Here is a 23,027-nt window from a genome sequence, read left to right on the forward strand (position 1 = left end):
TGAACCACAAAAATGGATCAAAATTATTGAAAGACAAACAACAAACCGCATATTAGAGTCAAGCGATGTTAGAAAATTATTCACAAATACAATTGTATATCATAATCTAATTCGAGTGTCCAAAGTGTGAAAGATCATCAAAATAACAAATAAGGGAAACACATATGATAGGATACTCGATTAAACAACCATTCTTTTTTTAGTAGCCTGTGGTGATTTTAAGGAAATATATATTCATAATCTTTTTTATATATTGACAATACATCGGGATGGCTTCAACCCAAGATCTTTATGAAAGATAGTCCCCTTTAACCATTAAAGTAAGACAATGAGTTCCGTTAAACAACCATTATAAAAATAAATCCAATTGTATGCATAAATTATCATGTTCAAATTCCAAGTCCAGATTTATACAATTCAGCTCCTTGATTTATTTTGGTATTAAGGACTGGAATCAATTATATTGTAGTTATATCCCCTGTTTCTCAAGAACTTTATGGTCCAAGTGTATTTGTTAAAATGCCGTTTACGTTGAGTTCTTTAAAACTTCATCTTAAATAGATAAATATTAATTATACCTTTTGAAAGAAAGAAAAAAAATCAGAATGTAGAGAGGCTTTTTTACGTTTCAAGACGAGGATACGTTAAAAATAACGAAATTCTTTGGATATGTGATAGAAGGATCAAAATGAACTCCAGAACAAATGTAGTGATAAGCAGTAATGATGATGGTGGCAAGTAGCAAAGGATGATGAAGATCATGGTGGTTGCAGTGAGGATAAGTCTAAAATTAAAGAACGCAAAATTTGGAAGTACATAAATAATACTGGGGCAAATGCTTTTAAAAGTACCAATGCAGGCGCAAAATATTATAAATTTATTTAAATTAAGAATATTTTAAACAGTCTATATGGGAGGCGGTCCAAGTTCCAAGTCTAAAAGTAAATTTAGCTAAAAGAATTTTAAAAATAAAACTAGGAGAAGCAAGATTATGCAGATGTGTGTGTGTGAGAGAGAGAGAGAGAGAGAGAGAACGAGATATGAGACGCACGTGTTGATTCACCATCCCCCCTAGGACTAAAGTTTATTCCTATGTGATCAAAAACGTCCCTTTTCAGCACTGGTGCCCAGCCAGTCCCACAGGCCAAAGGACTAAATTGCATTATCTGCAAAAACCTGCATAAATTTGAAAACACCTTTGGGGTTTGTCACTGAAAAATGCTACTGACAGAACAATCATCATGAACACGCCAGATGGTTTCACCCAACAGGTTCGCAACCGAAAGAACGGTCAGCTGAGGGAAGTAATTCTTCTCTGCTACTGGCAGTGTGTTTGTTATGATTACTTCTTGAAATAGTCCGCCTGATAACCTCTCTATTGCCGGAGGACTGCCAACAAAAACACACAACAACAGCAGCAGCAGCAAATGATATCATTCAAATGGTTGAATACCATAAATCAGCTTTTACCAACAAGTACATCCAAAAGTTTTCAAAACCTGAAAACTGCATGAGTACAGCATGCATAAACTTCCCTTGCCCCCTCTTGGTGTAAAAGTGAAGCCCCCTTCGCAATGGTTCCTATAAAACCCCAAAATGTTCACTATAAGAATCAACTTAATTTTGAACAGGTTTATGTCTGCCAATCATCAGATTGCATTCATTTACCAGCAGTGTCGATCATGTCGTCCACCATAACTGCAACTTTTCCTTTGACGTCACCGATAAGGTTCATTACCTGAATAATAAATGAACTAAGGTGAGAAAAATAATACAAACTGGACTCAATGCCCCTGTAAATCAGTCAAGGCTGATTCCTACTGTCATTACGATTAAACTGAGCAATTACTGAAACACTCACAGTAGACTTTGTGCCTATTGACAAATGTACTACTACATCCATGGACAACATCATATTTCACAACCGTATATAGAGAACTTTAGAATAACAGTAAATATAATAGTAAAATCAACAAGGAAGACTGATAATGACTGTAATCGTTGAGAAAGCATTACCTCTGCAACATTGTGTGCATGGCGCCTTTTATCCACAATGGCTAAGGGTGCATCTGATAGTTTTTTTGCAAAAGCACGCGCTCTTGCAACTCCACCAACATCAGGTGAGACCACTACCAAGTCATCAGAACAAATTCTCTTGCTGGCAAGATAATCAAGAACCACAGGCTATACAATCCACAGCACAAAAGTACAAATAAATCGGCAATCATTTAGTCATTGACAGTCAACATATAAGTTTGAAGCCTGATGACCGAATACCTGGCAGTGCACATGGTCCACTGAGATATCAAAATAACCCATGGACTGCCCAGAATGAAGATCACAAGCAAGAACACGGTTTGCACCAGCTTCTGTGATAAGATTTGCAACTAGTTTGGCTGCAATGGATTCACGCCCTTGGGTCTGAAAATAAAATTACAGGCAGAGAGAAGATAGCTCACTACACTTTAAGAAAACAGTATGATTCAAACGCTTCAGAAATTCATGCCAGAAGCAAGGCGTTGACACAAACGGCATAATTCCAACATGAGATAGCACAATTTTATTACTGGTTATGAATGACACAGGCTGTTTCAACTTTCAGGACATCTGCTTTTAATCCATTCAATTTGCCGCTTACATCTCCACACATACTCATATTTTTATGATTTTATCCCTCAAAAATTATTGCCAAATACATTGAACTTACCTTTCTATCAGCTCTGGCATAACCGAAATACGGAATCACTGCAGTTATAGTTTTGGCTGACGCTCTCCGACAAGCATCGATCATAATGAGAAGCTCCATAAGATTCTCATTTGCAGGAGGGCATGTTGGTTGCACTATATACACATCACATCCTCTAACACTCTCTTGCAACTGAACATATATTTCCCCATCAGCAAACCTCTTTATGTTGATCTGTCCCAGTTCCAGGCCCATGTACCAAGCAATTTCCTGCAACAGAACAGATTAGATAAGACATGCTCTAAAAATAACTCAAAAAATGGACTATTACTATCAATATAGATCTGCATTTGTAGGACAAACAGTGGAACAACATTCAAGCAGACATCATATTGTCTCATCCAAACTGCAAGGGCTCAGAAGAGATGGTGGAGACTTTATCAAATGATATTTAGCAATTGAATTTTATCATATAGTCAAAAAAAATCTATAATTGCTTCAGAACTGAGGCAGTTCTAGAAATTCCTTTCACTTGCAGTCTATCACCCACCAGCAGCACAGGCAAAAACCATTAATGTCTACATCCTATTAATCTTATATTTCTATATGCATGTTGAAAGCAAAACCTAGAAGAAGAAAAAAGCAATACAGTAAACAAAATGACAAGGCAATAACTTTACCTGAGAAAGTGCAGGGTTGGCTGTGCCCGAAAACAATTTGAGCTTAGCACCATTTCTGGTGGCAGTTGTATCCATTCTAGTTGAATCGACGAACTTGGGCAACATCCTTTCATTAAGGATTGGATTCCTTGGTTTCCCATTTCCATGATTCACTGGTTGATGCAGTTCACATTTCTTGTACTAAAAAAATAGACACATATCAGCACAGCTCTAAAAGTCACTCAAAACATACAACTCTTTTTCTTCCAAAACCTTCATTGAAAGAATACTCTCCTCTGGAAATTTTGTTGTAGAAGAATCAAAAGCAAGCCAATTATTGGAAAAAGAAACAAACGTTGAACGGTGGATTTCATTACATAAAGCACGTGCAGCATATATCACAGAAAAGTAAATATAAAATCTTAAAATTCAACGAAAACCATCAAAGAAATGCATTCATAGAAAATAAAAGGCCGATAATAAAAATAACAACAACAACAAAATGCCTTTCACTTCAAAACCTTGAATACAGTGAATAAAGCATACCAAGCTATTCGAAGCGCAGATACGGGGGCTAGACAAATTGAAAGAGAAGCTTTTCGGACTAAGAGAAGCACGAGTGAAGAGAGAAGAAGAAGACAGAGACGAAGAGGATTTGGACGGCGAACGAATCGTCAAGGAAGCCATTTCTTCTTTATCGTTAATGTGTTGTGATTAGGGTTGGGATTTCGACGTTTAGAAATTTAAGAGGGCGGAGGTACTGGGGTGGAATTTTTATGGATGGTCATCTACACGTTGTGGCTATCGTCTTCGTTTCCTTTCCTCCACCAACTATGGATTCCGGATGCTACGTTTCTCACTATAAATCAGGCCAGGCCTAAATATGAATTTTAATTTTATATTGTTCAGTCTTTTTAAAAAAATTAATTAACACCTTTATATTTTTATAAATAAGAGAGGGGTTCAAATTTAGAGTTTTCAAATGAAATAAATTGAATTAGGAGGATCGTTATCGTCTTTGTAATATTCGATTTAGATTATTAAATCAATAAATTGGATGTCAGAGATTAATTCAAAAAATATTTTTAGTACTATTATATCATAAAATATAAAAAAAAATCAAGTAAGTTACTACTGTGGATATTGAATTATAATGTATTTTTTTTATTTTATTAATTTGATCATTACATGTTTTATTTTAGTGGGTTTTTAAATGTAATTTAATTTTTTTGGATAAGGTGATATGATCCTGATTATGTGTTTTGAGTAATATATTGTGTTGCCCGATCGTGATTCTAGTAAGAACTTCGCAGTGCTTTGATTGAAGACTGAAAATGCACAAACAACGTTACAAGAAAGAAATTGATATAAGTAAATTGAAAATGAAAGGTTGTAGGTTATGATAAAGTGGTTTGAAAGGTGGTGAAAGAGTGATGATTGTTGTGGTTTAATGAAATGAAGGAAAATGGGGAAAGTGTAGTGGTGATAATAATTTATAGTGTGGAAAGAATGGAAGTATGGTGAAGGTCAAAGATGTTATGGCGTGGAAGATGAATGATGAAATAAGAAGTGTGGATTGTGACACACTAGCTATATGGAGCTAGGAACCAACAATATACAAAGATGGAGTCGAAGTGATAGAGGGTGGAACGTGACCCACTAGCTATAGGTGAGATAGGAACCAACATTATAAAAAATGAAATAGAGGAAGTTTCAAGACTGACAAGAAACTGATAGAGTTTTAATCCAAGAACTAAAATGAAAGTAACCTTTCAAAGAGTTTTTTATGCAAAAAGTTCTAAGTACAAATGTCATGGAGGTTCCTATTTATAGTGTTGATAAGCACCATATAAAGAGTTTTTACAATTAAAATAAAATAATCACCTAAATGCAATTGAATTCAATTAAATGACTTATCATTTTCTTATCCTTTGATGACCACTCTTGTCTTTTACCACTCGTGCTTTGATTTTAAGTCCTTTTGGGAACTTCCTCAAGGCTTATAAGGTCTAGTGGACTTCGACTGAAACAATTGTAGCTTGGTAGTAAGGATAGTGAAAAGAAATTGACTACAAGGAAAAGAGATGGTATGTAAAGGTAACAAAATTGAATAATGGAATATAAAGATGAAGTAAACATTTTTTTTCTTTAAAGATGAAAAGAATTACTCCCACCCTCTTTAATTTTTTTTTCTTTCTTTTGTTTTTATTTTTATTTTTTACTAACCTGGGAGAGAGAAAATGATGCGATAATCTTACTGAATCGGCTAGCTCTAATACCAACTGATATGATCGCCAATAGTAAAGATCCGGAGAAGTACCCAAGTGGCCCCATCACACGAGCAAGAGCTAAGGAGTTTTAAACAGCCATGGAGAGTATGTTTACATCAAGATTGGAATGTGATGAAGGAGGGATAATAAGGGAGGAACATTTTACGTTGCTTATGCATGAATTTGCATGAGAATTTGAAGTTTGCATAACATTCATTGCATTTAATAAGTGTATTGTTCATTCAAGCATGCATTGCATTTAAATCATGTAGTTCATTTAGGGAAGTAGTTCATTAATTAAAATAATTCATTTATTAAATTAATTATTAATTGTTTCATGCATGTTTTCAATTAAATATTGAATAAAGTTCACCTTTGTGTCTAGGTGCATGAGAGAAGTTGAACGGTTTCATCATATGTAAGAATGTCAGTCAGAATGTCTTCCAATTCTGGATACGATATAGATGTGTTTGGTTCTATAAATCAATTGGACATTATTCCTCTATATCTTAGCTTCCCAATGCCTTTTGAATCACCTTAATCCGATATTGGGAACTTGAGATATGGTCGATTTATTGAAGACAGTGCAGGCTGGAATTTTGTTACGGGAATTTTATGCGTGGATGATTTGGATGAGTTTGAGCCAAGGGAGTCTTTTCAACTTCAGCCAAGTGACAAGCCATTGAATGACTCTTAATTCACCCATTCAAGGCATTTAAAGCTGGTTGTTATCATCTAAATTCAAGGGTTGTTCATATTCTTCAAGGGAGCATGCAATGAAGGGTAATTTAATTCACTTGTTAAGACAATTTTCAACGTGGAATAGCAAGAGTCTTCCACCCCTTGGACGAAATTAAGGCCAAATTCAGCTTCAAATTTCTAGATTCATCCCCAAAATGATCTAAAATATTCAGCCAACCTTGAAGATAAGAAGACAAAGCATTCAAGTGCATTTTATTGCTAAATTGATGAGAATGTTTTCATCTTTTGAGTCTTTTCATATGTTGTTTAGAAATACTATAAATAGACACCTTTGGGATCATTTGTAGACACATTTGAATATATAAAACATCTTTGAGAGGTTGCTTTTATTCTTGTTCTCTTGTAAAACTTTATCGGCTTCAAGATAATCTTATTGTCTTCATCCATTTCCTTTTGTTATAGCGTTGGTTCCTAGCTCATCTATAGCTAGTAGGTCACGTTCCAACTACTTCCACTTCAATTCCATCTATTTATATTGTTGGTTCCTAACTCCATATAGTTAGAGGGTCACAATTTGTTTTCTTTTCAATCCATCTTTCATATTCCACGCCATTACCAACCCATACCTTCGCCGTACTTTCGGTACATCCAAACTACAACTTCATCAACTTCCGTTCAAAGCAAGCAATTCAATTTCTTACTAGAATCACGATCGGACAATCATATATATGATTTGAAACTCATAATCGATATCATATCCTAAGGTAATTTGTAATTTTAGGTAATTTGAAGTGGTAATTTAAAACTTCGGTTATTTGAGTGAAATGATAAGCATGAATTATCTATTTACCAAATTTAGCTTTATAGTTTCTCGAATTTTTTTAGAGACTTTTATTATTTATGGAGACGATATAAAAATGTATATTTATTTTTGGACTGAATATCACGGTTAGTATTTTTATTTGATTTTAATATTTAAAAATTATAAATTTAAATATTAAAGAGTACGTCCCGTTTAAACATTATAATTAATGTTTTTTTAATTAATTTGGAATGAGACCTATTTGATGCATGTCCATTGGGATTAATTCTGCTTCCCGGTTTGGGAAATCCCATTATGTTAATTGGGCTAGAATTTATTGCACCCCTTATTTGGGGGCGAAGTTGCTTTTTTAGGCTGAATTTTAAATTTTAAAAGATTAAAGTATACTTTTATTATTATATTAATTTATTAATAAATTATATTACGGGTATGTATAGTAAATATACACATTTCAAAATCTAGTATTTTATGAATGAATAAAGCATATATTGTCATTTTGCTCGCGACGAAGTTAGTTTCAAAAGTGGCATTTTCGTTTTTTCTTAAGCAGGATCAATTTATCGATATATATAATACAAGTCATGAGTTCTAACAATGATGTGTAGGATATTCACTTTTAGTCATCGCATGTTAGTGAAAAAATAATTAGTATATTATTATGATAGTTTTTGTATTTGCTGGTGGGAGGAAATTGATTGCTTCATTTGTTTGCGATTCACTTCCTTTTGTTTGAGCGGAGAGATACAGCGGCGCGAGGATAGTCATAAATCGGTGTTGGATTTGATGAGGTGAGAGAATGGATGTTAGATAAATGAATCGAGTTTGAACGAATAAAGTTGTGTTGGTGTGTATTTATTTATTTTAGAAGGCGTTCATGTTCATTTAAATTTTTAGTATCATGTTTGTGCATATTTATTTATTTTTGAAGGTGTTCATATCCGTTGGTTCAGTGTTCGTGAACATGTTCATTTAACGTTCGTGAACATGTTTATTTAAGTTCACAAACATGTTCATTTAACGTTCGTTTATTCGAGAGCCAACACTCTTGCAATAAAAATGGTGAAATTATACCACTAAACCTTAAGCTTCATAGTTTGAACCCCAAAGTTCATTTTGTGTTCAATTTAGTTCCTATCATCATCAATATTTAAAATGTAAGTAAATAAAAGGAAAATGACATATTAAATGAGCTATTAAATGAGTCTTTAAAGGAGCCAATGAATGAGTGGGTTCTAAGTTAAAATTATTGGGTTTAGAGCATTTTTTAATGAAACAAACACCAATCCCGTGTTCATAATGTTAAAAATGAGTGGATTAGAAATTTTGGGATCCAAATTTCATTGACACCAACGACGATCGGTGGTGATCGGTAGAGACAATGGTGACTTATGAAAGACGACAGAAGATTCTAATCAAATTCAGGGGTTAAATTGATATTTTATCTAAACTTTAAGATCAAAATGAAATCTCATACAAAGTTTAGGGGTAAAGCTAAAAATATCCTTTTTACTAACATGTCACGTGATCAAACCAACAAGAGTTAACAATAAAGTGACCAAAATATAGTAATCGATAACGTAAATGATCAAAATTTAATAAATCGATAGTGTAATTGATTGAAATGTAACATTTTGAAAATCAATGATCAAAACTAAACAAAACTTAAATAAAAGTGATCATTCTGATAGTTTAGCCAAATTATAACCATGTGAAGATTTTAACCCTAAACGCCGCTCACTTTGAAGCGGTTACTAGGGTTTCTTTGTGCCTCTATAAATACTCTTTTCGCTACCTTCCGCAAGCGGTTTTTGTTCCTCGATAGTACGATGTCTTTCAATTTCTCTTTTGTTGTAAAAGTATTTGCGATGATGAATATTATGGTGTACCAGAGAAGTCTCCTATGACGGTAGCACAATCCCTCTAAGAAGTTCTGAGCTTATCTTTTCCTATTTTTGTTATTAGATTTAAACTGGGCTTTCTGGGTCATTTTTTAAACAAAAAAAAAAGAGAAGTAAAGGGATGTGATGGTAGAAATTCAATGGTCTGTCAATCCACTGATATAATATTTTGATGTTAAATTGAACTTCCGACAGGTTCTGATCCTTTTTTTTATTTCTCTGTTTATCAGAAGATTAGATCATGTTCTGAACTTGTCTTACTGAAATGTGTTTTGGGCATGTGATGAATCTCTTTCCTATGGGTAATTTGCGTCTGAATTAGTTTATTTATAATAATTACCTCTGGCCTCATATACCATGATGGGATGTCTTTCAAGTTCTCGGATGCAAGAGATTGAACATTCTCTAACCGTCGATTGCTTCCCTGTCCGTCCTTTACAAGGCAGTTCACGACCGAACCAAAGCGTTTGACTTTTGTAAATACCAAGTGTGTTCCGGCCTCATATCGAAAGCCAATTGGGAAAAGGACAAAGCAAAGTAGATGCCATTAATCGCTTGAAGAGATTCTTTATCAGTTTCACCAGACTTTAGCTAGCAATTATCACAAAACTATATGGATGGAGTGATCTCAACGGAGGAGAGGAATTTTATGTTATTTTTTAATGTCTAATGGATGTAAGTAGTAATAGATTAAAAAATATTTTTCAGTATAGTCACATGAGACGGAAAGAAATAAAATTTTAAGGTGAAAATAGTCTGTAAAGTAAGTAACTAATAGAATAAATTCAAATATTAGAGTGGGCAAAAAAATTTTGGGGTGAATACTGTCAGCAAAATAAGTAATTAATCAAAGAAAATTAAGATTTTAGGGTAGGTACAAAAAATTTCATGATGGACACTATTAGTGAAATAAGTAACTAATCGAAAAAAATTTAGAAAATAAGTAACTAATCGAGAAAAAAATTAGATTTTAAGGTATGTAGTATAAACTCTGACTAAGTTGTGGCTCCGCCAACGGATACTGGCTTATATTGATCTACTTACACTTGTTGAATGAATTATAAGCTTAGCATATTTTTGTATGCTAAAATTATGTCTCCATCTTCATCAAAGAAAGTAACTGGATGAACAGCAGCAGTGCTGACATTGAGAGCCCTCTGCAATTTACGATGGTCCAAGACTTCAACATCAACTACGAACATCGAACTCACTGGTCGATGATCCGAGAGTCTTATATCTGCTCGTTGGTAACAAAGTTGTTTTATGCCTTTTCCCGACCAGAGTATACGATCACACCTACCAAGGGAATAATGTAGATCATAAGAAGATTGAATTGTGTGGAACTTAATGAATAATCAGTTACATGACCACTAGACAATTACTTATGAAGCTCTGCTTACCATGCCGGAGATCTCTTCTTCTCGCCTTCTTTAGGGACCTCACCGACGTATCTATCGGAATCTATTTCGTATTTGTATGTGGGAGGAAAATCTATTGTTCCCTCATTCCATCCATCAAATACATGACCACTACACAGTTCCTTATGTAGCTGTGGCACAGGGTTGAAGACATTAGCTTTTATTCTCATCAAAGTAGCGTTTACAAGGGCAAATCTAGATCACTGTGATACTCACCTGATCATAGTCCATTAGTTCGTTCCAGCGCTTTTCAGCAACAAGACTTCTTACGTCTGCATCCAGCATGTTGAGACGATAATTTAAATCCCCGAACCAAAATATCTGACTGTTTACACAGGCAACCAGTTGCTACTAATTCATGTCTCCGGTTGAATTTCTTGCTTAAATCAAAAGTAGATGCTAAAATTTTGCTTACTCATGAGCCGGAATTGTTTGAGGTTGATATGTATCGAGGACAGATGAGAAACTGGTACGCCGTATAATTTCATACACATCGGAGTTACGCCTGTGTTCAGCTCCGTCCTGGCCGGATGTCAAATGCGAACACACAAAGCAAAGCCTGGACTGGAAAAGAGTCATGCTTACAGAAACAGACCCCTGCAAAATCAAAAGCCATCCAGGCATATCAACAATAATAAAGCAGCCATTTTCAGAAATTGATCAGTGTTAATGGTATAATGTCATCCACCTTAAGAATTGCAAACCTAGAAAAGAAGAATGTTCATTACCTTGTTTCCCATGTAGCCCATAAGGCCAACTCCAACAGGAGAGACTTTTAAATTGTTTATATGTCTCCTCAGCCTCTTTCTCACCCATACAGATATGTATATTCCAACCATCTGCTTACTAACGATTCGAACGTACTTCGGGTGTGACCTTGGCCTATCGTTTTCTTGTTGCTCCATTGGTACATCTAAGAACAGGTCATCCTCTTCTTCAGAAATCTCATCAGAGGTATCTGAGAAAGAATCTACAGTTTCTAGGAATGGTTGCTCATGCATACACATTGACTCTAGGTTTCCAGAGCTATGGTGGGATCTTTTCAATCTGCTTTCTTTTAACACTATATCATGAGGATAGTGGAAGATGGAGTTCTCTGTCAGATTAAAGCCTATTCTTGCAGAGCTGCTCAGTACTCGATGTAGTTTTGAATTCGACGAGATAATTTGTGGGGTTGCATCTAAAGGATGTTCAGGCCAGTCTAAACTAGTGTCGAAGTCGATACCATAGATTCTCCTCAGCTGAAGATTTAGTCCAACATTAACATCTTTGTTCAGATCTTTCCCTTCAAGATCATAGCCATTAGCAGTCTCCAAATATTCATCACACGTCACTTCCGATGGCAGAGCTTCGATTATGTCTGCTAATACATCTGCAACTGAAGTTCTTAACACAGGAGAAGGGGGAGCACTGAAGCATTTGTGCTTGCTTTCAGGTACCAACGATTTGTTTAGAGTTCTCCTAATGATTGCCTCCCATTTCTGAATCGGCCTGCTATCCTCGGCTCCAAAGACGTTTCCTGCGTTCAAAGGGACTACCTCTTGGAAGCTGTCCAAAGCAGATCCAGTATGACATCAACAATCAAATACAGTTGAGGAGAAATCCAAAGAAAAAGTATCGAACAGGCAACGAAAATACTCACCCGATAATGTAAATATCGGCCGCCTCTGTCGTGCAAAGCCAATCATCAATCTCAAGATCCTCATCTGGAAGTCTTCCGGCAACATTCCAAGTGCTTAGTGTCACCCTACAAGTAACCAAGATATGTTTCAGTTAGAATTAGAACAGCAACATCTTAAAGCTTACACTTTGATCATAGGCATCTTGCAGTCAAACCTCACATCCTTTGTGTTTATGTACTGCGCACGCAGAGTTTCCGACTTTCCCCGTCTATGTCCTAATCGATAGCCTTTCGAAGGTTCATCTGAACGATGAAACATCAAAAAAAAAAACCTTCAGTGTCACGATCTACAGATTAACTTGAAACTTAATTGTACTCATTTTGATCTGCACACTAAAGAATGTGAAAAAAATATTGCCTGGAATTTGGTCTCTGCACTCAGATTGTTTCCCCAATGACCTATGGGTATGATCCTCACCATTATGCAACCTTGAATCTTTAAGAGAGCAAGCTGGATGGATATTACAGGAAAAAGGACATCATCAAGCAGAAAGTAGAAGCAAATATGAGTATGGCAAGATATTATACCATCATCTTCACTCTCAGTTTCGGTGTCGACTTCGTCTTCGCTAAAATCGTACACCTTCGGCTTTATATTCAACCATTTCTTCATCACAATGGATGGCCAAAAGGCCTGAAATCAAACACAAACACAGTTCAACCAAGTTCATCATAAATACATCACTTTCATCTAAAGTGAAGAAAAAAGAAACTAACAAAGCATCAAAACAATACCTCAGGACGCTTTCCCCTCCTAGTTCTCATAACCAGAATTTGAGAATAGAAAGCCTGAAAAAAGCTTTCAAAGCCCTTGGCCTTGAAAAAGGAAGCAGAAGCAAGGGAAAGAGTCTGATTGTCACTGTTCTAGGATATCAATATATAGAATTCCCAAAACCCATTACAAACAGAGGCCTTAAGTTGGCATATTTGATGCCAAGCACTAGGAAAATTCATGCTACGACCAAACAGAAAAAGACACCAAAACTATGGCCATTTTTAACAGCCATCCATAACCTCAACTTGCAAAAGGCAGGAAAAAAAAAAAGACCTCCAATAATCCTACAACACGTCCCAATTTCATGCTCTAGAATGGCAAAATCAGCCAATCATAATATCTTTAAACTATAACCCAAAGACAGTCCCGTACAAAATCAGAATGTCACTTTCAATACAAAAAAACCATAATATCCTAAATCAATTGATAATGCGACATGCTTTCTATTCAAGCAATCATCTTTTAAGGAATCCATTGCAGGGCTGTTAAAAAAATACCAGTTTTAACTTGTATGAAACCCCAGCGGAGTTGAAACTACAACTAGTGCAAACAGAAATTCGAACCAAACATATTAGTATATGCTGTTAGGAGAAAAAAAATTAAACATAGAACCTAACTAGGATCTGTTAAACCAAATACTTGATTTGTAACATTCGTTATATCTTCTTACTTTCTTGACATGTAACAATAAAATGACAATTACTTAGCAATATTGGATAGGGCAGGAGTCATAGGTACTATTAACTTCCACGTCAACACTGTTAACAGCAAGTGTTCTGATTGAATATATTTAAATAGTTGGGTGATCTGATTGACAAGAATTCAAAAATGGTAATCGAAATAAAAAGGAGCTATAGTTAGGTGGTTATTGGTATAGTTTACTTATTCTCATCTTTACACAGACGGCGCTAAGTCCACCAAAGGAAATGGAAATCTATTAAACTTAGGTGGCGTTTGGTTTGCATGAATGTTTCTGAGGGAATTGGAATCTGTGAAGTAATTAGAATCTGTTAGGAATTGGAATCCAATTCCATTTTCTGTTTGGTTGGCAGGAAATTGAATTGAAATCCAATTCCATATTCTGTTTGGTTCGCAGACATGTCAGATGAATTTGATTTCAGTAATGTAAAATGACATGATTGTCCTTCTTCTTCTTTTTTTGCTTAATTTTAGTTTGTTTTATAAATTACATGTATCAATATATTATAAAAAATAAAAAAAATATTAAATTTTAATTTTATTGATTGATTATTCATTTCAATAAATTATAAAAATCATGCTAATAAACGTCATAAGTTAAAATCATCCCAATTAGGGATGGCCATGGGTCGGGTTTTTGGTCCACCCGATCCGAGAACAAGGGAACCTCCATCCGAGACCCGACCCGACCCGAATATATGAATTAGAAACCCGACCCGAAATAATAAAAAATTTATTTTTATTCAATAAAAACAGTGACTTAATTGAAAAAAAAAATTATATATAGAGGGGTATTATTGTAATTATTCCTAAACATATAAGGTAAAATTATAAATTTTTCGGGTCGAGTCCAGTATTTTTCACCCTAAACCCGAACCCGACACGACCCGAATATCACACTTAAAAAAACCGAACCGACCCTACCAAAATAAAGTTTCACCTGACCGACCCGAATATATGAATTAGAAAACCGACCCGACTCGACCCGAAATAATAAAAAAATATTTTTATTCAATAAAAACATGACTTAATTGAAAAAATTATATATATAGGGGTATTATTGTAATTATTCCTAAATATATAAGGTAAAAATATATATTTTTTCGGGTCGGGTCGGGTAGGGTATTTTTCACCCTAAACCCGAACTCGACTCGACCAGAATATCACACTTAAAAAAACTCAAACCGACCCGAACCCGATTTTTTTTTAAAAAAAAAATTTGACTCGATCGGGTCGGGTCGAAACCCATCGGGTCCGAGTTGAGTGGCCATCCCTAATCCTAATCAAAATATGTTAATAAGTTACCAAAAGATTGATGAAGGTAGTATGGTTAAATTTCACATTCCCTCCAACAAGAGAATTGAATTCCATCATAGAATGAATGAAATTCACTTTCCCTCATTTGACGGAAAGTTGAAGTCATGAGAGATTCTAATTCCCTTTGAAAACTTGAACCAAACATGAGAAAATGATGGAATTGGATTCCAATTTCTCCTAATTCCAAAGGATTCCTACAAATCAAACGTCACCGCATCCCTAAATCCAACAAAAGGAAACGGAAGGTTTGCACTGGAAACTTCAAATATATTAAACATATTAATTTAGGTAGAATGAAAGTAATTCAAATATTTAATTAACAAGAGCTGAGACCCTATTGGTCGGACGGTTTCATGCAATTTATATGATCTTCTATAAATAGATGTCATACAAATTATATATAAGAATATGTGAAGTATGTCTATCCATATACAGTGATTAATAATATAATTATGCATGCAGGTGAATATTATGTATCCGGAATTTAACAATACATCTTGAAGTGCAAAGAAGTTGGACCCGCGCACTATATGTGAAGGTAAAGAGCTCTGGGTTTCTACTCAAACGTCCCATCTATTTTCATTGATATTTACTTTTATTAAATTATAGAAACTTTTTTAAGCTTTCTGTTTTAATTATTGGACGGTGACTTTAACAGCCATGCATTGAAAAAGAATAAAACAACGGATTCACGCAAGATTTTAAGTTGGTGGATAAATTTAAACTTATAAATTTTTATAATGGTAAATTTGAACTTATAAAATTTTAAAAAAACGAAAATAGATTTTTAATAAAAAAATATATAAAAAAATTCTAAAATATACGATAATTTTAGAAAAAAAATCATAGGTACATCCCTGATTACAAAACTAAAGATAAGACGGTAGAGGCATGTGAAAATTTGTACGGATGGGTTTCCTGGTATTAGATTGGAGTTATGATCGGAGATGGATCGGAGGGTTAACAGGAGAGGTCATTTTTACGAAAATTTTAAATTCTCGTATAATTTAGATGTTTTATTTTTTTAATTAATAATTTGTTTTCATTCTTTAAAGTTTTATAAATTCAACTCTTAACATAAAATTTTACGTCTATACTTAGATGTGATTAACATAAGTACTGTGCTCTTTTATGTTTTGGTGTAGCTAGACAAGAAGATTACATATTGACTTAAGCTTGTCCCTAAATTCAACTTGGATTTGTGGGCTTCCATCATTTTATGCATTGAAATAATGCTTCATTATTTAGCTTGTATGGTGGAATGAGATTTTTCAAGGGTTAAAAACTCAAAATTATAGAGTGAGACTAAAATATTAATTTTGATCCGTTTTAGTATCTAAACTTTTAAGTTTTTCAAAATTTTACCAAATGTTTAGTTTTCATTTCATTTTAGAATCACTTCGTTAAAAACTTAACGCGTTTAGTACCTAAACTATCAGTTTTGGTCGATTTTAGTACCTAAACTTTCAATTTTTTCAAAGTTTAACGTTAAATTTTGGACGGGGTACTAAAATAAAACAAAAATTAAACATAAGATATTATTTTGAAAAAATTTAAAAGTTTAGGTACTAAAACTAACCAAAATTTATCTTTAGGTACTAAACCTATAATTTACCATTTTTTCCATCAGCCAGCCAAAAACATAAGAAATGTTTTTATTGCATTCCCAGATTTTATTAAATTTATATATTATCACACAATAGAGAGTTGGGTTTTAAAAAGATTATATTGTTCACATATACTCAATAATTTCACGTATGTATATGAAGTAGGAATGTCATAATTAACATGAAAATTCTAGAATCGAATCATATTGTATTATATATAGATGTATAAAGTTGCCATGCAATTTGGGAGGGGCTAGAAAACAATTGACTTATGAATTCTGATAACACCAAGGACCACAAAACCTGCAATTTGCTCAAGAAATTAAATTGAAAATCACCAAAGAAACAAAAAAGTGGGCATGTTTACATATTAACAATTTATTAATACCCATCGTCCAAATTTGGGTCGGTAATAGTTTATATGGTTTTGGTCATATAGATAATAGTATTATTCAAGTCTCACGTCAAATAAGTACGAGAGAGAGAATGTTCAACTAATGGATATAAACGATTAACGAAATATTATAAATCAATGCTTACTAGTGTACATGATCTAGGGATATTTTATAACTCGAGGACCACCACAAACTAGAGCAAAATGAAATCTGATTTGTCTGACTTCCAGTTGGTTAAAAGTAGGGCAACAAGCACCTCATCCTATTAGAGGGATTAAAAAGATACGTTAGGAATGGGGAATGAAGAACAAGTTGTGTGTCTGACGAGCACAATGATGCTACAGAATTTGGAAAGACGTCATTGCCCAAAACGCACTCACCTATATATTATTCTATTCATTTGCCAACTACTCCGAAAACACTCGCACCAATAAGAAAGCGATGAGACCGAGTGAGTGCACCACTTTTATTCTTCTTGTGAGTGGACGGGATTTGGGCACCTCTGGGGAAGGGACTGCCGTTTTAATCAAAACTTGGGGCTGCCATCCAGAGATATTTTTTAGGTTAGTGACATACATTTTTTTAATGGAATGACATAAATAAAATTTTAAGATTGATACTATAAGTAAAATAAGGAATTAATCGAAAAAAATTTATATTTTAAAGTGAACACATATCAACTTCAATTATATGCGACTCAACCACTGGTGACGGAGATACCATAAATAGTAAAAAGAACAACTTAAATAACTCCCAATTTATCATCTCTGAACGACTATTAGGACATAAATAAAAGATATACACGTGACTTTTATGAAAAAAATGAATTAATAGAATTTAAAGAATGAAAATATATTATTAATAAAAAATATAAAAATATTTAAATTATATAAAAAATATGAAACTTTCAAGAAAAAACTGCACCCGATTACTCTCCCCTTTTTCTTTTCAAACCTGCAAATAGCATTGTTCTGTCCAATAAAACCGAAAAGGAAAATCAAGGGCTTTAGCTGTCGTTGGCATTCGTTCACGTCGAAGAATGAGAAATATAGGCTCTACCATCCTGCTCGTAAAAAGGCCTTATCATCAAAAGTCAGAGGCAAGAACGAATAGCATTGTAAAGGTATTTAGTTCTAAATTCATACTTCAATGAATTTAGTCACCCACCTATTTTTATAATTTTTTTAGTCACCTAACTATCTTTCTAAAACATATAAAATATTACATTTTAATTCCATTTTCATCACCTACCATTAAAAAAATTAATAATGATATTGACATATCATCATAAGATAATAAAACATTATCATTCACATCAACAACTTTATTTACTTTTTAACAATGGATAACAAAAACGGAACAAAAATGTAACTTTAAGTATGATTTAAAAAAAATAGATGACCATCAGAATAGATGTGCGACTAAATACATAGTTTACCTTAGAAACTAATTGGAAGCAAACAAAAAGTGAAAAGGACTGAAATTTTACATATTTATGCATTTGGAAGTCTTTTGTAATTTGTTCTCTACAGCACAAGCCCCCGACAATTGGGTATTGTACACAAACTCGATAAAATGGAAATGGAACTGTCATCTTAGATATATCTAGAGTTGTCACTCCATTGTCAATGCAATCTTCTCCGGGAGCCAACCAAATAAGATTTCCACAAAACCCAAAATATGTCATCACATAATGGTGCACCGACTCCTTTCTTCTGCTGGTTGTGCCACCGGCTGATACCTGTTTGACTCGGAAGGGTTGTAGGTGAACTCCGATGTATCCAGCCCATACTGATTTACATGCAGTAGGAAGCATATTAGAGAAACAAATTGCAATAACAATAATCGACACGAGAAAAATAACACAGAAAAAGGCAAAAAGGGTGACTAGGCAGGATGTGCATTCTAACCATCTAAAACAATAGTCAACTTATGGGTTCTGTCAAAGGTAAAATTTATCCATTTGGGCGTGTTTAAGAATATGACTGATCAAAACATCAGTGAGCAGTGTTCACTAAATGTCACGGTTGAGCCAAATGCAACCATATCTAGAATTTCAAAGATGTTAATGACTTCAGAGAAAAGAAAAATATATTTAAGATTTTCTTCTTCCCTTCCCACCCTCTAAATATATGGTAGGAAATCTCAGCTAGAGAAACAATGTAGTAGAACATTTGATTCAGAGATTTCACTAGCATACAGCTTTACGTTGTAATTCTAAACCCTTGATGTTTTAGCAGATTATTTAATTCAATATCATGATTCAAGAGTATGGAGAAAATAAAGGTCCGATTTATGAACCTAAGTGATACATTATCATAAAGGGCAACCATATCAAAGGAATCACCAGAACAGAAAATACCTTTTCCCTCATTCGTGTACTCCAAGCATCATTTCTGCTGGGCCGTTGTTCAAGGGTGGGAACAGGTACACCTGCAGCTGGTGCTGGTGGCCGATTGATCAAAGGCTGTCTGATTTGTGGCCTCGGTGCAATAAACTCATCATCACTGTCGTAATAAGCAGGTCTGTTTGCAGCCCTAACCATAAGGGCTAACAAGAAAATGAGAGCCTGCAAGTTGAAATTGGTTTCATCCAAGTCAGTGGTATTAGTGCCCCAAACTATAGCAAGCATAGATGTTATGCTAATAGAGAAATCAGAGCCAGTTTTTAATTGATTCAAGGTTACTTTGATGCATAAGCAGTATCAAATCAATTCCATTTTAGTTCGAAGTAACAAAAACTTTAGTCTTAGTGCATTGTGGCCACACCAAATGATTGTCTTCTGGAAGTTATCTAAGTCTAAAATAATGTCATAAATGATCAGGTTAAACACAATCCACGATGAAAAGGAAAAAAAACGCACAACATTCCCCATAAATAATAATAGTTGATGAAGCTTTCAACTTCTCCTTAGCAGGATTAAATTGAATGCTTATCAACTTTTAGCTTACAATGACATTTGAAGTAATATCGTATCTCTTTTTTTAACTGGATATATTTTCCATAGATAGTCAGTCATTCAAGACAAATCATATAGTCATTCAAGCCAAATCATATATACTTTGCAAGAATAAAATGCCCTTGGCCAGAGGGACTTCTTATCCAAAAGAATCCTGCAATATTTCTGAAAGCTAAATGAAACTACAAAGACATAAAGTGCAACTGCCAAGAATAAACAATGCAATTTGTATGCTCTAAATGCTAAGAACCAAAGGGGGACTCCTTTCGTTTGAAACTAACTTAATTTAACAAGTCTTAGCCTATCCTATTACTGCTCAATTTTTTGCATGCAAATGATCATGAATTAGCATGCTTAGTGAAACTATCTTTAAGTCCTCAGAATTAGCAGCATGGCACGTTACACTTACCTGTAAGATAACAATTCCAAGAGCAACCCACTTGAGAATAGTCCAGTTTTCTTCCAGAAATTTGTATAGCATATCAAAATCTCCAGTTTTATCCATAGGAAGTTCCTAAAAAAATAAGCACTAATTAGATTACCAAGCAGACCTCCTTCAATTGAATAGGCCAATATGGGAACCAAAAAGTTAAAACATAACTTACTTCTTTCCAGTGTTTGTTGAAGAATATGAAAGATGCACATCCTAGCTCCACCAAGATTAAGAAGATCACCAAAACAGAATACTACATTACGTTAAGGAAACCAATGATCATGAAATAGAAGAAAAAGGAATGGTTATTGGTTAGGAATGACGAATGAGGATTAATAAATTAGTTCTTTATGAACTACTTGATCAAAATGTTTTTATGATGCTACACAAAATCTATGCGATATGTCATTGCCACCTTTCTAACCATCGAATGAGTAATTAGGATACACAAGTCAAGCAGCATATATTCCGTGTTGCAGCTCCAATACAACCAAAACAAGAGATAACAAAGAGAACCACACCTACTCCAACAAATAAGTATATAAACCTGCAAAATTGGAAAACAAATAGTTAAAACACAAGAGAACATGCAGAGAATTCAACTCAAATGTGCACATGAGTTCCTATTAAAATTCATATATTCAGAAACAAGTATATAAATACACCTAAAACCCAGAATAAGATTCTCCGAGAATACATATGACTCAAACAGGAATGCATAAACGTCATACCAGTGAATAACAATTAGAATGACACCTCAGGTGAGCATTAGGGGATCTTAGAAGCAGAAATTATTCAAGCTTTTATGACTCAAATTGAAGGGTGGTGAGTCAATGTTTTATTACATGTACAAACTTTAACTAAAGAAAACGAAAATTACACAAATTCTGCGCAGCCACATTTTGGATTCAACTGAACAAGCAAGCTAATCTGATTAGAAATAAGAAACGTGATATCAAACTATAAGCAAATGCTAAGAACTCATACCATGCTTTTGGCAGGTTATCGAAAATATCAGACGAAAGAGACACAGCCATGAACATGGGCCTACCAAACTGTATCAAATCTTGATTATTGCCCACAGGTGACAATAGCTTAGCAGCATCGTCAGCATTTTTGTACTCAACAAACAAATAGATGCCGTATCCAACCATGACCAAACCAACAAGAGTCATCAAGAAGTTCAGGAGCTTCAACAAGCACTCTAAGCATCCTCGACAAGCCATCCTCACCAATGATCTTTATCGATCCTTCCGAATACAGTTTTAATAAGTATATCCTACGTAATCAACTTAAAAAATACCTAAAGAAAGAGAAACCCACATTTAAACCTTACAATTATCAACAAATAAACCAGAAAATTGCAAAAATCATGGGAAAGGGCATCTGGAAAAATGATAAAAACTATTACAAACTCGTCTAAGCACTTACAAATTTTTGCTAATCGGAAAAAAAAAATCATCTTATTTGTGCAACGTAAACGGAAACAAGAAAAGGATTTTCTACTTCCCGTTATGAGCAAAATCAAAATCAGTTGAATGCTTAATATATATAATTTCTAACTTAGATCGCAGGAGAAAATTTAAACTGAAACAACTTACAATGATAATTACGATTGGGAGTTGAGATTGTTTAGTCAAATCAGAGATGTAGAGGGTGGGAAAAATAAGGACCCCTTTTCCCGTATTTGCTATTTCCATTTTTTTCCTATTTTTATCCTGTTTTGGTCCTATCAAATTCTAGGATCCCAAAATTGCCCTCTTTTAAGTCCAGCGTTATTTTTATTATTATTATTATTATTATTATTATTATTATTATTATTATTATTATTATTATTATTATTATTATTATTTTTCTAGTCCTATACTCCTGATAAATATAAGTAAGATTGGTATTTATATTTTTCAGAGTTTAAACTATATTTGACACTTCTCTCCTAATTATAAAAAATTATAATTTTGATATTATCTGCATATATCAATAAAAAAAATATGACTAAAAAATTAAAAAATCTAATATATATATATATATATATATATATTATTTTGTTGCTCATAAAGAGAAATGAGGACTTTCTTTTTATATTGCGAGTATTTTGGTTTTTAAATGATGGATGATGAAACAACGAGAGTGTGAAGCTGGTGTCACATACACGTGTTATGATCTTTTAAAGTGTAGTTAAATTCAACGACTGTGATTTGAAATGATGAATTTGGGCGGTGAGATTGCGGTAATCTACTGGTCCACTACCAATAAACTTATTTTTATTTAGATATGCTTCTATTTAAAATATATTATATTATACCAAAGATCTTATCATTTAATTGAACACGTCATTCTAATAATGAAACTAAATATTTTATTTTCTAAATAATCTAAAACTAAATCACTTTCATCTTATCCCTTGTTTATCGCCATTCTTCTATTCAGATTTGAAAGACGTATAAAATCTTTTTTTTCAATTGAAAAATTAAGAAGAAAAAAAAAACTTTAAAGTAAGGTAATTAGCATTCAAAATAATATTATATAGTAAAATAAAAGTTTGTTCATTTTGGGGAAGGTCGGGAAAATGGTAGAAGACAAGACACCAACTAACGGTCAAGGAGGTGAAGCTTAAAAAACATATAATAATAAATTCCTACCTAACCCATTCGGTGCTAATGACACCCTTTCCTTGTTGTTTTCAATTTACTCAAACTATACCT

General features: G+C 33.8%; 3 protein-coding genes and 2 non-coding genes across 6 annotated transcripts; 2 read left to right on the plus strand and 3 right to left on the minus strand.

Annotated features, from left to right (window-relative positions):
• Positions 1–936: 936 nt before the first annotated feature.
• LOC120210008 (ribose-phosphate pyrophosphokinase 1-like) lies at positions 937–4,182 on the minus strand. 2 transcript variants are annotated; one of them, XM_039208847.1, is made up of 8 exons: positions 3,892–4,182; positions 3,367–3,546; positions 2,708–2,956; positions 2,278–2,421; positions 2,017–2,184; positions 1,669–1,738; positions 1,500–1,581; positions 937–1,389 (listed from the first exon to the last, which is right to left on the minus strand). In XM_039208847.1, the coding sequence occupies exons 1-8, from the start codon at positions 4,030–4,032 to the stop codon at positions 1,209–1,211; spliced, it is 1,215 nt and encodes a 404-aa protein (XP_039064778.1). In that variant the 5' UTR covers positions 4,033–4,182; the 3' UTR covers positions 937–1,208. The 2 variants fall into 2 exon arrangements, with proteins under 2 accessions (XP_039064778.1, XP_039064779.1); XM_039208848.1 differs by having other exon boundaries at positions 1,209–1,389; positions 3,367–3,540; positions 3,892–4,032.
• Positions 4,183–9,000: 4,818 nt separating this feature from the next.
• LOC120210013 lies at positions 9,001–9,078 on the plus strand. Its single transcript, XR_005524468.1, has one exon. It is a non-coding gene; the product is annotated as a small nucleolar RNA U61 (small nucleolar RNA).
• Positions 9,079–9,156: 78 nt separating this feature from the next.
• LOC120210014 lies at positions 9,157–9,244 on the plus strand. Its single transcript, XR_005524469.1, has one exon. It is a non-coding gene; the product is annotated as a small nucleolar RNA snoR14 (small nucleolar RNA).
• Positions 9,245–10,025: 781 nt separating this feature from the next.
• LOC120210006 (type I inositol polyphosphate 5-phosphatase 2-like) lies at positions 10,026–13,176 on the minus strand. Its single transcript, XM_039208846.1, has 10 exons — positions 12,873–13,176; positions 12,666–12,771; positions 12,496–12,588; positions 12,293–12,380; positions 12,099–12,203; positions 11,185–12,004; positions 10,872–11,053; positions 10,673–10,781; positions 10,439–10,587; positions 10,026–10,334 (listed from the first exon to the last, which is right to left on the minus strand). Exons 1-10 carry the CDS (start codon positions 12,900–12,902, stop codon positions 10,097–10,099), a joined length of 1,920 nt encoding a protein of 639 aa, XP_039064777.1. The 5' UTR covers positions 12,903–13,176; the 3' UTR covers positions 10,026–10,096.
• A 5,371-nt stretch (positions 13,177–18,547) lies between these two features.
• On the minus strand, positions 18,548–21,900 carry LOC120210009 (tobamovirus multiplication protein 2A-like). Its single transcript, XM_039208849.1, has 7 exons — positions 21,805–21,900; positions 21,310–21,726; positions 20,770–20,869; positions 20,495–20,575; positions 20,299–20,403; positions 19,293–19,499; positions 18,548–18,721 (listed from the first exon to the last, which is right to left on the minus strand). The coding sequence occupies exons 2-7, from the start codon at positions 21,546–21,548 to the stop codon at positions 18,617–18,619; spliced, it is 837 nt and encodes a 278-aa protein (XP_039064780.1). The 5' UTR covers positions 21,549–21,726; positions 21,805–21,900; the 3' UTR covers positions 18,548–18,616.
• Between the last annotated feature and the right edge of the window lie 1,127 nt (positions 21,901–23,027).

The sequence above is a fragment of the Hibiscus syriacus genome, unplaced genomic scaffold, assembly GCF_006381635.1.
Source record: "Hibiscus syriacus cultivar Baekdansim isolate YM2019G1 unplaced genomic scaffold, ASM638163v2 tig00021708_pilon, whole genome shotgun sequence".
Classification (NCBI taxonomy): Eukaryota; Viridiplantae; Streptophyta; class Magnoliopsida; order Malvales; family Malvaceae; genus Hibiscus; species Hibiscus syriacus.